Below are 14610 nucleotides of genomic sequence, written 5' to 3' on the forward strand. Positions count from 1 at the left end.
GGCAGCTCCACAGAGAGCATTTCTAGTCTGTGCAGCCGGCGAAGAACTAGAGTTCTCAACACGACAACACGACAGCAGCCGCCGCGAGGATCTAAGTATAATCTCAGCCATCATAAGTCCATGTCCGTCTGAGTCTCCTCCTTACCAGGCGTCCCCTCAGAGCTGCGGACGCCCATGCTGCAGCAGTACTGGGCGATGCCGTAGTCGGACATCTTGGCGATCATCTCAGAGTTGGTCTTCAGGTTGAACAGCAGGACGTTGTGGGGCTTCAGGTCACGGTAGATGATCATGGACGAGTGCAGGTACCTGAAATCATCACATAAACATAGACCATTGTTGAAGTAATCAAACAAAGTGAAGCCAAGAGACTGTGTTTTCTCCCGTCTGCTCACAAACTCACCACGGACATTCCTGTTCCTGTTCTTTATTTCCTTTACCTGTGTGCGTCTTTGAACAGTGAAACTAAATGAAAGGTGGGCGCACTCCCGCTACATGCCTGCGGGGCGCGCTCATGCGCGCGCTTTGGGAGCGTGCCTCTTGGACTTTGTAACAATTGTCCTGTTGATGATTCCATAGTTAAGTTAATAAAGACCTACTGAAATTAAAATGATGTTTTTCACACTTTTAGACCATATTCGTGGTCATCATATGGATATACCTATGCTCGTGAATCACCATAATACAGCGAATCGCCTTAATGCTCACGAATCACCATAATAAAGCGAATCGCCTTAATGCTCACGAATCACCATAATATAGCGAATCGCCTTAATGCTCACGAAACACCATAATACAGCGAATCGCCTTAATGCTCACGAATCACCATAATACAGCGAATCGCCTTAATGCTCACGAATCACCATAATAAAGCGAATCGCCTTAATGCTCACGAATCACCATAATATAGCGAATCGCCTTAATGCTCACGAAACACCATAATACAGCGAATCGCCTTAATGCTCACGAATCACCATAATACAGCGAATCGCCTTAATGCTCACGAAACACCATAATAAAGCGAATCGCCTTAATGCTCACGAATCACCATAATACAGCGAATCGCCTTAATGCTCACGAAACACCATAATAAAGCGAATCGCCTTAATGCTCACGAATCACCATAATAAAGCGAATCGCCTTAATGCTCACGAAACACCATAATACAGCGAATCGCCTTAATGCTCACGAATCACCATAATACAGCGAATCGCCTTAATGCTCACGAAACACCATAATAAAGCGAATCGCCTTAATGCTCACGAATCACCATAATACAGCGAATCGCCTTAATGCTCACGAATCACCATAATAAAGCGAATCGCCTTAATGCTCACGAATCACCATAATAAAGCGAATCGACCTAATGCTCACGAATCGACCTAATGCTCACGAATCGACCTAATGCTCATGAATCCCTTTAATGCTCCGAGAAACGGTCCTAAATGTGACGTATCTCCACCTGAGTCCGTCGGCGACCTGCAGGGCGATCCGGTGCTGCAGCTTGGCGTTGAGGCTGCCGTTCTCGTGCTCGAACAGAGAGTCCAGAGAGCCGCGAGGAGCCAGCTCCATCACCAGGACCTGGTGGAGCGGGCCGGAACCGGCCGCCAGCAGGCCCACCAGGCTGGGGTGGTGCAGACGCCCCAGCACCGCCAACTCCTGGAGAAAGAGAGTATTACACTGGGGTGGTGGAGACGCCCCAACACCGCCACCTCCTGGAGAAAGAGAGTATTACACTGGGGTGGTGGAGACGCCCCAACACCGCCACCTCCTGGAGAAAAAGTGAAATTACACTGGGGTGGTGGAGACGCCCCAACACCGCCACCTCCTGGAGAAAAAGATTATTACACTGGGGTGGTGGAGACGCCCCAACACCGCCACCTCCTGGAGAAAGAGAGAATTACACCATACTGGGGCGGTGGAGACGCCCCAACACCGCCACCTCCTGGAGAAAGAGAGAATTACACCATACTGGGGTGGTGGAGACGCCCCAACACCGCGACCTCCTGGAGAAAAAGATAATTACACTGGGGTGGTGGAGACGCCCCAACACCGCCACCTCCTGGAGAAAGAGAGAATTACACCATACTGGGGCGGTGGAGACGGCCCAACACCGCCACCTCCTGGAGAAAGAGAGAATTACACCATACTGGGGGGGTGGAGACGGCCCAACACCGCCACCTCCTGGAGAAAAAGATAATTACACTGGGGTGGTGGAGACGCCCCAACACCGCCACCTCCTGGAGAAAGAGAGAATTACACCATACTGGGGCGGTGGAGACGCCCCAACACCGCCACCTCCTGGAGAAAGAGAGAATTACACCATACTGGGGTGGTGGAGACGGCCCAACACCGCCACCTCCTGGAGAAAGAGATAATTATACCTGTCGCAGCAGCCTGTGGATGTAAAGCAGCAGAGCAGCAGATGCAAAGCAGCAGAGCAGCATCAGTGTGGATGTACAGCAGCAGATGTACAGCAGCAGAGCAGCAGATGTAAAGCAGCAGAGCAGCAGATGTAAAGCAGCAGAGCAGCAGATGCAAAGCAGCATCAGTACCTGTCTCAGCAGCAGAGCAGCAGATGCAGAGCAGCATCAGTACCTGTCTTAGCAGCCTGTGGATGTAAAGCAGCAGAGCAGCCGATGCAAAGCAGCATCAGTACCTGTCTCAGCAGCAGATGCAAAGCAGCATCAGTACCTGTCTCAGCAGCAGAGCAGCAGATGCAGAGCAGCATCAGTACCTGTCTCAGCAGCCTGTGGATGTAAAGCAGCAGAGCAGCCGATGCAAAGCAGCATCAGTACCTGTCTCAGCAGCAGATGCAGAGCAGCATCAGTACCTGTCTCAGCAGCCTGTGGATGTAAAGCAGCAGAGCAGCAGATGCAGAGCAGCATCAGTACCTGTCTCAGCAGCCTGTGGATGTAAAGCAGCAGAGCAGCAGATGCAGAGCAGCATCAGTACCTGTCTCAGCAGCCTGTGGATGTAAAGCAGCAGAGCAGCAGATGCAGAGCAGCATCAGTACCTGTCTCAGCAGCCTGTGGATGTAAAGCAGCAGAGCAGCAGATGCAAAGCAGCATCAGTACCTGTCTCAGCAGCCTGTGGATGTAAAGCAGCAGAGCAGCAGATGCAAAGCAGCATCAGTACCTGTCTCAGCAGCCTGTGGATGTAAATCCCAGAGGCGTGTTTGTTGAATATCTTCACAGCGACTTCTTCATCTTTATAGACACCTCTGTAGACGGTCCCAAACCCTCCGTCCCCTGTGAACCACACGCACGCACGCACGCACGCACACACACACACACACACACACACACACACACACACACACACACACACACACACACACACACACACACACACACACACACACACACACACACACACACACACACACACACACACACACACACACACACACACACACACACACACACACACACACACACACACACACACACACACACACACACACACACACACACACACACACACACACACACACACACACACAGCTTTCTTTCACAATACGAAAACACTGGCGAGTAGGGATGGAGCTCCTTAATGTTTATTGATAACGAACTCCTTATCGATCAGCCTTATCGAGCCGGGTTCTGATCGAGACCACTGTGTTCTGATGTTCTATTCATTTGAACAGCAGAACCAGAATCCTTTCGTATTGGCCAGTTGATACCGGGTACTGAATAAGCCCACAGCTTATCGATACCGGGTACTGGATAAACCCACAGCTTATCGATACCGGGTACTGGATAAGCCCAAAGCTTATCGATACCGGGTACTGGATAACGTGTTTTCAGGTCTTTCCAGGTATGGGGTTTGAGGCTCCAACCCTACACATGAGACAGATGAACCTTCTAAGTAAGGTATGGTAACCATGGTAACCTAAGGTATGGGATGGTAACCATGGTAACCTAAGGTATGGTATGGTAACCATGGTAACCTAAGGTATGGTAACCATGGTAACCTAAGGTATGGGATGGGGTTTGGAGATACTCGGGACAGGGACACTAAGGTAACGGTGCCTCGAAGGATGAACATAATGGAGGAAACGTCCCAACGCACCCAACAGGTTCTCCTTAGAGAGGTCCATGTGCAGCGCCTGGCTGTCCAGGATGATGCCGGCCGGCTGGTCACTGAGGACGAGGTCCGGAGCCATCTGGGAGATGGGCAGAGTGCAGCGGGGGTCTTCTGGGTTCACCAGCAGGCAGTCTATACAAGGAGACGACGCAGTTCACCAACATGTGGAGAGCCCGACCAACAGTCATTAACCCATTCTGACCTGGGATCAGATTCATACGAGGTTTCCACTGGACACACACACTGGTCTGATTAACCCCATTCTGACCCGTGATCAGATTCTAAAAATGTCAGTCGTTCTTTCGATTTTTCAAAAATAGCAGATCTACAAGCTCATAGCGCGCCACCGAGTGGCGCGCTATGAGCTTGTAGATCTGCTATTTTTCAATAGCTAAAGCATAACATGATGCTAACACCAAAATGAGTTCCCGTTCAGAATGGGTTAAGACATTCATATGTGAATCCCTTGACTCCTTCAAAACCGCTCTCAAAGGGCACCTTTACGGACGGCTGCATTTTAAACTGGCCCCCGTAAACCCCCCCCCCCCCACCCTCACTGTTTATTTTTCTTTTCCCTTTTTTCTTCCTTTATGATGAATTCCTGTTCTGTTCTTTGACTATATAGAAGTGTCTATTTGTACGTCTCCAAATGTTTTGATGAATTGAACATGGTGGACCCTCTCTTGTAAACAACTGTAATGGCTTAATTGGGTCGTCCACTGTCACAGTTAACAGTCTTTGTATTGAGTTTGTGCTTGAAATGTTACTGTAATTCTGCAAACTGTTAATAAATATTTCAATCAATCAATTCAGGAAGCACCGAGAATAAATATACATTTTAGACCTGCGGCCGATTAAATTCTTTTTATTCTAAATCCTAAAATGTTTCTGAAAAACCCCATGTTTCTATATCAGTGGTGCTCACAGGGTTAAACCCTATGGGCTGTATTTTGCGTGTCTTAAGTACCATGTCTTATTACCTAACTTGAGTAAACTAAAGACCTGGAGGCGTGATAAATGCTCTTTGGCCACTCAGAATAGCCAAATGGCATTGATCACGCCTCCAGGTCTTTAGTTTACTCAAGTTAGGTAATAAGACCTGGTACATAAGACACGCAAAATACAGCCCAATGTTTCTATAACAGCGGTGCTCAACCTTTCGTTATGTCAAGGACCCCCAGAATTATCTGTAATTGGCCGCCGACCCCCCATCTGAAAATATGTTGTTCCAGGGACCCCCCCCCCCCCCAGAAGCAAAGATTTGAGTTAAAAACGTTCGTCTCTGAAATAATATTATATTCAAAGATTTGCGCCACATTTTCATGATTTTTCTAAAGTATTTAAATAATAACATCATTTCATGTCATAACCCGTCAGAACTATCTGTATTTGGCCGCGGACCCCCCCCCCCCCCATGACCCCCCAAATGACCCCCCATGACCCGTCCATGACCCGTCAGGTGAAATATGATGCCATACATACAGTACATATAGGCCTAAATAAAGAAATACATCATTAACCCATTCTGACCTGAGATCAGATTAAAAAAAAATCTTCTACATCCTGACAGTTTTCTGAAAAAGCTATGTTTCTATATGTCAGTCGTTCTTCGATTTTTCCAAAATTTTTCAATAGCTAAAGCATAACATGATGCTAACACCAAAAAGGGGTTCGATCCGCCCCCAAAATGGGTTAAAGGAGAATTCCATACTAAAAGGCTTTCTTACCTTTCTTTGTAGTCGTTACGTCCCCATCAAAGAGGTCCAGGTGTTATTTTGTGCAAAAGCTCCTTATTGGCTGTTTCCCCTACCATAAGCCCTACATGAATTGCATTGAATTGAATGGGAATTGAATGGGGGCTATGGGGTGTTGTGCTAATTCGCTCATTTCCATCGCTCAAAATTAGATTTTTTTTGTATATATCCTCTCTTCATAATGTAAATAATATCCCAAGCGGCACACTTTACTACTTCTTTCGATGGAAATAAGCGAATTAGCACAACACCCCATAGCCCCATTCAATTCCCATTCAATGCAATGCAATTCATTTAGGGCTTATGGTAGGGGAAACAGCCAATAAGGAGCTTTTGCACAAAATAACACCTGGACCTCTTTGGTGGGGACGTAACGACTACAAAGAAAGGTAAGAAAGCCTTTTAGTATGGAATTCTCCTTTAATCCCGACAGAGCAGCCGTCATTCTAACGGCGCTATAGGCGTTCGTTTCGACGGACACACACACAACGCCACAGACCTTGATCGATGTGCGTGAAGAGGTCCTCCAGCAGAATCCGGCTCCACTCCTGGCCGTCCTCGAAGCTGTACAGAGCCCACTTCTTCAGCAGCGCCTCCCCGGAGCCGTGCATGTCCGTGTTGAGGAGGCCCGGGAACCACTCCTCCAGCAGGGAGTCGATGTGGTCCACCACCTGACCCAGGAGCATCCTCCCTATGGGTGGGCAGAGAGAGAGAGCATTACCACCTGACCCAGGAGCATCCTCCCTGTGGGGGCAGAGAGGAGAGAGCATTACCACCTGACCCAGGAGCATCCTCCCTATGGGTGGGCAGAGAGGAGAGAGAGAGCATTACCACCTGACCCAGGAGCATCCTCCCTATGGGTGGGCAGAGAGGAGAGAGAGAGCATTACCACCTGACCCAGGAGCATCCTCCCTATGGGTGGGCAGAGAGGAGAGAGCATTACCACCTGACCCAGGAGCATCCTCCCTGGAGGAGGAACACAAACTGACATTTTGTAGACTCAGTACATTGGGTCCCATTCCGGCGTCACCCTGCCACCGGGTACGCACCAGGGGGGCAGTCAGACAGATATTTTGTGAAGCCACTGAGGAAATGAAAGTTCATATAATGGCCTGTTGTGGCGCTGTCACTGGACTCAAAAAAACCCACAGCCCCATAGAAGTCCATGTATTTGGGCCCAACTTCACCTAGACTGTATTACCTTAATAAACATGGTCATGAATACTTTTTGCTTCCAGTCACTAGTTTAAAGTCTCATTTATAATTGTCATAATATTCTTTTTGGTAAATGATGGTCCCATTTATAAAAAAAATGACCATAAAGTCGCGCATGTTCTGAGGGGCGTGGCTACCGTTACAGTCTATGAACGGGATCCCCCACCCACTCGAGTCAAAATAAAAACCAACGAAGAAGAAGGGGGGAAGTCCCGCCTCGTTGTCTGGGCCAGCCAATGGGCCAGCTGGGCCCAAACGGATCTAGAAAGATGGCGACGTCCATTGCAAGGACTGACAGGCTTCATTTTATGTTCATGTTAGACCCGCGGAACGCTTTGTCCATATTTTTTACAGTCTATGGTACGCACACATAAATACACGTAAACACGTTCTGATTAATCGATCCGCGCACTTAAGACGCCTTTTTTTCATGTGAGGGCTTCTGAATGTGTGAACTATAAGTACCTTTACATACCTCTGAGAATATCTCCTGTGTCGCGGAGGCCGTTAAGTATTTTTAATCTATGTTTGATTAAAAATGTCGCTCTGCCCTCCCTTGTATATTCAATGTCGTGAGCCATGTAATGTTGAACAATCCTTTTAGTTGTCTTTTTTGCATTGTTAATAATAATAATAATAATACATTTTATTTATATGGCGCCTTTCAGGTCACTCAAGGTCGCCTAACAAAACAGAAAAGAAATACAATACAATAAAGCAAGTTTAAAATACACACAAAGGCATGCAGCAGACTTCTACTCAAGGTGGGAGTAGGCTTGTCTGAAAAGGTGAGTTTTGAGGTGGGATTTGAAGGTGGGGAGTGAGTCCATGTTTCGAATGTCGGGGGGAAGGCTGTTCCAGAGGCGAGGGGCAGAGCGGCTGAAAGCTCTACCCCCCATGGTGGACAAACGAGCTGGGGGAACAGTGAGGTTGGTGGAGGAGGCAGACCTAAGTGACCGGGTGGGAGTGTTGATATGGATGAGATCAGACAGGTAAGGGGGGGAGAGGTTATGGATGGCATTGAATGTGTTGAGGAGGATCTTGTAATCTATGCGGTATGTGATGGGTAGCCAGTGGAGTTGGTGAAGAACGGGGGTGATGTGGGAGATGGCAGGGGTTTTGGTGATGATGCGGGCTGCAGCGTTCTGGACCAGTTGGATTTTATGGAGGAGTTTGTGGGGGAGACCGAAGAGAAGGGAGTTGCAGTAATCGAGGCGGGAGGTGACCAGAGAAAGGACTAGGATGGCAGTGTTGTTGGGGGTGAGTGAAGGGCGGAGGCGGTTGATGTTGCGGAGGTGAAAGTAGGCGGACCGGATGGTGTTATTGATGTGGGTATGGAAAGATAGGGTGCTGTCGAGGACGACACCCAGACTCTTGACCTGGGGGGAAGGGGAAACCGAGGAGTTATCTATGGTGAGTGTAAAACTGGGCTGCTTGGTGAGTGAGGATTTGGTGCCAATGAGGGTTAACTCGGTTTTATTGCCATTTAGTTTGAGGAGGGATGAGGTGAACCAGTCTTTAATTTCATGAAGACAGGCACAGAGGGAGGGTGGTGGGAGGGTGGAGGTAGGTGTGGAGGAGACATAGAGCTGGGTGTCGTCCGCGTAACAGTGGAAATTGACGTTGTGTTTGCGGAATATTGAGCCAAGTGGGAGGAGGTATATTATAAATAATATGGGGCCAAGGACAGAGCCCTGGGGAACACCAGAGGAGAGGGGAGAGGAGTGGGATATGAAAGATTTTAGCTGAATGAACTGAGTGCGGTCGGAGAGATAGGAGTGGAACCAGTGTAGGGGTGTGTCAGATATGCCAATGGAGGCTAGACGGTCGAGGAGGATGGAGTGTGAGATGGTGTCAAAGGCTGCAGTCATGTCGAGAAGGATGAGAATGGATAACTGTCCAGAGTCGGCTGCTAACAGGAGGTCGTTGGTGATTTTTATTAGGGCTGTTTCTGTACTGTGGTGGGGGCGGAAACCGGACTGAAATTGTTCATATAGGTTGTTGTTGGAGAGGTGGGCCTGTAACTGAGTTGCAACAACCTTTTCTAGGATTTTTGCTAAAAAAGGTAAGTTGGAGATGGGGCGGAGATTACTGAAGTTGTTGGGGTCTAAACCAGGTTTCTTTAATAAGGGTGTAACAGAGGCAGTTTTCAGTGGAGATGGGATGGAACCAGATGTGAGAGAGGAGTGAATGATGGCTGTTATCAGAGGGAGTAAAGAGGGAAGGGAGGCTATAACGAGGGGGGATGGCAGGGGGTCAAGTTGGCAGGTCGTAGGTTTGGAAGTCCGGATGAGTTTGGAAAGGTCTGAGGGAGAGGGGAGTTGGAAACAGGAGAGAGGTGCAGAGACTGGGGGATTAGGAACAGAGGGAGGAGGACAACCGGACGTGAGGGGGGCTAGTTGATGGTGAATGGTGGATATTTTGGCGTTGAAGAATGACATTATGGCGTTGCAGTGGTCAGTGGAGTAGAAGTGTGGGGGGAGGGAATCAGGGGGGCGGAGGGAGTTGTTAACCACCGAAAACAGAGCCCGGGTGTTCCCGGCACCGGCAGTGATTTTGTCTGCAAAATATTGGGTTTTGGCTGAGGAGATGGCATTTTTATATTGGAGGATGTGGGCATGGTGCATTTGTTTGTGTACAGTGAGTCCGGTTTTGGTGTACAGTCGCTCAAGCTGACGGCCTTTGGCCTTCAGCTGGCGCAGGTGGGGGGAGAACCAGGGGGCAGAGTGGCGAAATGAGATGTTCCGGGTTTTGAGGGGGGCAAGTGTATTTAGCAGGGAGTGGAGGCCATCATTGTAAATACTGACTAACTGATCTGGGGTGCATGGGGGGGTGATGGTGGGGAGATTTTCAATGCCTGTTATGAGGTCGTCTGGGTTTATGTTTTTGATGTTACGGAGGGTTATGGTACGAGATTGTTTGGTTTTGGACAAGGTGAGACTGAGGTTAAATGAAATGAGTTTGTGATCAGTGAAAGGGAGGTCGGAGGCAGAGAAATTGAGAGGAGTGATACCAGAACAGCAAACTATGTCCAATGTATGACCTTTACAGTGTGTGGGGAAATTGATAAATTGTTTGAGACCAAAACTGTCCAGGCATGAGATGAAGTCCTTAGTGAAAGCAAGATTGTTATTGTCCAATATTGTATTTGTGTTGTCTCAGCCTTGTAGCTATTGTTTTACCTGTTTCTCCGACATATTATAAGCCACATTTTTCACATGTGATTAAATAAACACAGTTGCTGGTGCTGTGGGGCTGTTATCTGTTGTTTAATCTCCAACATGCGTTTTGTAGTTCTATTTTTAACTATTTGTTTGGGTTTGAAGTATTCTGGTCTCTGGCGTGCTGGTGTGTTGATTCCTTTTAGCTTGCTGTGTACCAGATAGTCTTTAAGATTTTAGTTTTTTTTGTAGGCCGATAATCTTTTTTTTAAAGTTTGCTAAAACTGCCATTTTTTGGCAGAAGGAGAAGGAGAAATACAACTAACAATAACAATAAAGGACCAAGTCCTTTCAGGACTGCTTGGTCCTTTAAATAAAAAAATATCATATATAAATATACAATAAAGAGAGTTCCACCGTCTTCAGTTTGGAACATACAGACACAGGTTTGTGTTTCCACCGCATTGTGTTGGACGGAACAATTGTCATTGTTTGATGCCTAGCTGAATGGTTAGAGAGCCTGTCTGGAGAGAAGGAGTCTCCTGAGGTTTGAATCTCAGTAAGTGATGCTGAGAGGTGGCTCACCATCAGGTGGGAGGAGATGTTGATCCATCATTTCTTGATCTTTCTGCTGTTCCTTCGTCTGGAATGTGGTCTCGGTTGTTGTTGTTTTTGTTGTCGTCGTTGGTTGCCATGGCTGCCAGTTCCCACCTGATGTTGTGTGGGAGTTCTGATTGGTCCAGAGCGTACTGAATAACTTCTAGCTTACATAACGTTTTAAGACGAGGACTCAAGTCTAAGATGAACAGCTCATCAGAGGTAGTGTCATCTCCTTTTCCTCCTCCAAAGAGGATGATATGATCTCCCACAATGCAACAGCACATACCATTCATTGGACATGGTCCTTTCCCCTTGGGCTCAACCTTCTTCCAGGAGAAGGTCTCTGGACTGAATTTCCACACATCATTGAAGGTCTGGTTACCGTTCCAGCCTCCAAATATGTACAGTTCTCCATTGTAGATAAATGCTGAATGATACCAGCGTCCTTCTGGTAGAAGTTGTGCAGAAGGTGTGTCCAGCCAGGCGTTTGTCTCTGTGTCAAACACTCTGATGGTGTTGTAGACCCCCTGGGACCCCCAGCCCCCGAATACAAACATCTTGGTACCAATGATGGTAGCAGAGTGACCGTGTGAAGCAGGAGGTGGAGTTCCTCTGGTGTTAATTAGAGTCCAGACCATTGTGCTGGTGTCCAACTTGTACATGTCATTAGTGTATTCAGTCAGATTGGTGTCTCCTCCAAGGATAAACATGACCTTCTCCAACACACAGGCTGAGTGGTATCTCCTCTCCTCTGGAACAGTCCCAGAAACCCTGGGTTGGAACCATCTGTGGGAGTCAACATCAAATGCATAAAGCACATTGCAGTAAGGCTCCCCTCCCCAGATGTAGACTGTATCTTCAACCAACACAGCTGTGTGGCCGTAGCGCTGGGATGGGACCTCAAGGTGACCATCTCCTCTTCCTGGTTCCACTGGAGGTAACTTCTTCCAGCATAAAGACACTGTGTTGAAGACATGGACATCCATCTGTTCCTTGTAGTTGAAGGTCCATACATAACTGTCACCTCCAAAGGAATACAGTTTGTTCCTCACTGCTACAGCAGCATGATAGGCTCGCTTTGGTCCTCCTGCTTTGGAAACGGTCCAAGACAACATCACCCTGTCTGTCTGTCTGTCTCTCTCTCTCTTCTCTCCTCTCTCTCTCGACGTCTGCAGTCATTTTCAACACGGTGCATCATCTTATATCTTCTGGTGTGACATCACACGAGACACAAACTGTTGCCATGCACGCCTTAACAACGCCAATTAGTGCAGCTGTTCTTCATCTGCACCCTTTGAACTCTATTGCTATATTTATTACTTCATTGCGGCTACCTTGGGGTCTATGAATCTATGGGTCTTCCACACGCTACAGGGTTCCCTAACACTGAGCTGTGTTGTATTTTGAGGCTGTTTGTGTGTGTGTGTGTGTGTGTGTGTGTGTGTGTGTGTGTGTGTGTGTGTGCGTGCGTGCACTCGTGCGTGGAATGTGCTCAAGCTGACTGGCTGAGCACGGAATGTGATGTATGGTGATATCCCTGTGTGAGAGACAGTCCACTGAGCAACTCAAAGTGAGTGCAAGGATGACTGACGCCTGACGTTCAGTTGGAGCTTGGAGGCCCCCCCTGAGGGTGGAGGCCCGTTTCAATTGAAACTGGTGAAACATACTTAAAGGGACACTTCACCCTTTTTGCAAAAACATATATGTTAATGACGTTTAGAAGCTTTAGAACACACTCCTGGGGGTCTTTATGTGTGTAATATGTGGTTTTAGATATTTTAGATTGCAGCAGTGAGCCCGGTGTCTCTGATGTCATGGACACTGGGCTCACTTCCTTCCTGGACTACATGTTGTCTCAGTAAGACAGCTCTCCCCCCTATCCACAAGGAGGAGCAGAGCACCAAATAATTATGGGAATTGTAGTCCAGGAAGGTAGTGAGACCAGTGTCCATGACATCAGAGACACTGTGCTCACTTCTACAATCTAAAATAGCTAAAACCACATATTACACACATAAAGACCCCAGGAAAGTGTTCTAAAGCTTCTAAACATCATAAACATATATATTTTAGCAAAAAGGGTGAAGTGTCCCTTTAACCCTCTAAGACCCAGCGTTGCTTTTTAGCAATTTTTTTTAAATTAATTACTAAATTATTATTATTCTTTTCTGTTCTTTTTTCACCTAAACGTCATCAGTGATGTTCATTGCAATGCCATTTCAATGCCATTGGTCATGATATTTGCATATAAACACCCCCCACAGAGGCTGAAATTCACACAAATTAAAAATGTCTGCGATTTTGAATTATTTTTAACCTAAGACTTTTGCCTTTACCCTAATAAAAGTAGGTAAAATATGTTTTTTTTGTGATCATTAGAATGTCTAGAACACGTTTTATTAATTATTGTGAAAGATATCCCCCAAATGTAAATTATTAATTTATTATATTATTATATAATTATTATAAATTTTTCATCAAACTTTATTTTTTTTATTTTTTTTAACATATTTTTTAGTCTTAGTCCTAGTAGTACAAAGTAGTAGTAAGGTTGAAATCTATTTTTTGCAAGTAGAAATTACTGCGGGTGTTAAGGCCTCCTATGACGACAACGACCACCTATCACATGGCTACTGCATAAATTAATAACTTTACCCAAAACAACAAACAAAACTAGGTTATTTCCTTGCTTGGTAATGAAAGTATTCCATTGGTCGGTGTCTGCTCAGCTGCAGCGCTGTCGGAAAACAAGGAAGTGAGTTGATCAAATAGAATCCATTTTCGGGTTTTACTGCTTCGTCTATTTCTCGCTCAAATATTTTCAGAAACATTTTTGAGAGCAACGTCTAGCTGTAAATGACACTGTGTGTGTTTTAACTTGGCTGTCATGTTGAGAGCAACGTTTAGCTGTAAATGACACTGTGTGTGTTTTAACTTGGCTGTCATGTTGAGAGCAACGTTTAGCTGTAAATGACACTGTGTGTGTTTTAACTTGGCTGTCATGTTGAGAGCAACGTTTAGCTGTAAATGACACTGTGTGTGTTTTAACTTGGCTGTCATGCTGAGAGCAACGTTTAGCTGTAAATTACACTGTGTGTGTTTTAACTTGGCTGTCATGTTGAGAGCAACGTTTAGCTGTAAATGACACTGTGTGTGTTTTAACTTGGCTGTCATGCTGAGAGCAACGTTTAGCTGTAAATGACACTGTGTGTGTTTTAACTTGGCTGTCATGCTGAGAGCAACGTTTAGCTGTAAATTACACTGTGTGTGTTTTAACTTGGCTGTCATGCTGAGAGCAACGTTTAGCTGTAAATGACACTGTGTGTGTTTTAACTTGGCTGTCATGTTGAGAGCAACGTTTAGCTGTAAATTACACTGTGTGTGTTTTAACTTGGCTGTCATGTTGAGAGCAACGTCTAGCTGTAAATTACACTGTGTGTGTTTTAACTTGGCTGTCATGCTGAGAGCAACGTTTAGCTGTAAATTACACTGTGTGTGTTTTAACTTGGCTGTCATGTTGAGAGCAACGTTTAGCTGTAAATGACACTGTGTGTGTTTTAACTTGGCTGTCATGTTGAGAGCAACGTTTAGCTGTAAATTACACTGTGTGTGTTAACATTGAGCGCTCGGTTGCCTTTCCATATTGGACCAAACACTTTGGTGGTCCAAATGCGGAAATGCGCCCAAAAAAGGCGGAAATAGACGGTCCCTTCCGGGTGCTTCAAAACGCCACTGAGCAACTTCCACTGACATGAATAGCGGAGGGGGCGGAGCTTCGCTCCAGATCAGTCTCT

At 46.6% G+C, this 14610-nt stretch overlaps 1 protein-coding gene across 1 annotated transcript in view; it reads right to left on the reverse strand.

Moving 5' to 3' along the window:
- lrrk2 (leucine-rich repeat kinase 2) overlaps window positions 1-14610 on the reverse strand; it is a 121430-nt gene that overhangs the window by 11384 nt on the left and 95436 nt on the right. The window contains exons 37-41 of the mRNA XM_080760851.1: window positions 6340-6531; window positions 4072-4218; window positions 3136-3248; window positions 1460-1656; window positions 146-306 (exon numbers count right to left, since the gene is read on the reverse strand). Coding sequence (XP_080616977.1) covers window positions 146-306; window positions 1460-1656; window positions 3136-3248; window positions 4072-4218; window positions 6340-6531 — 810 coding nt within the window. The remainder of the gene's footprint in view (window positions 1-145; window positions 307-1459; window positions 1657-3135; window positions 3249-4071; window positions 4219-6339; window positions 6532-14610) is intronic.

This window comes from Protomyctophum bolini, assembly GCF_963924005.1.
Source record: "Protomyctophum bolini genome assembly, chromosome: 4".
NCBI lineage: Eukaryota > Metazoa > Chordata > Actinopteri > Myctophiformes > Myctophidae > Protomyctophum > Protomyctophum bolini.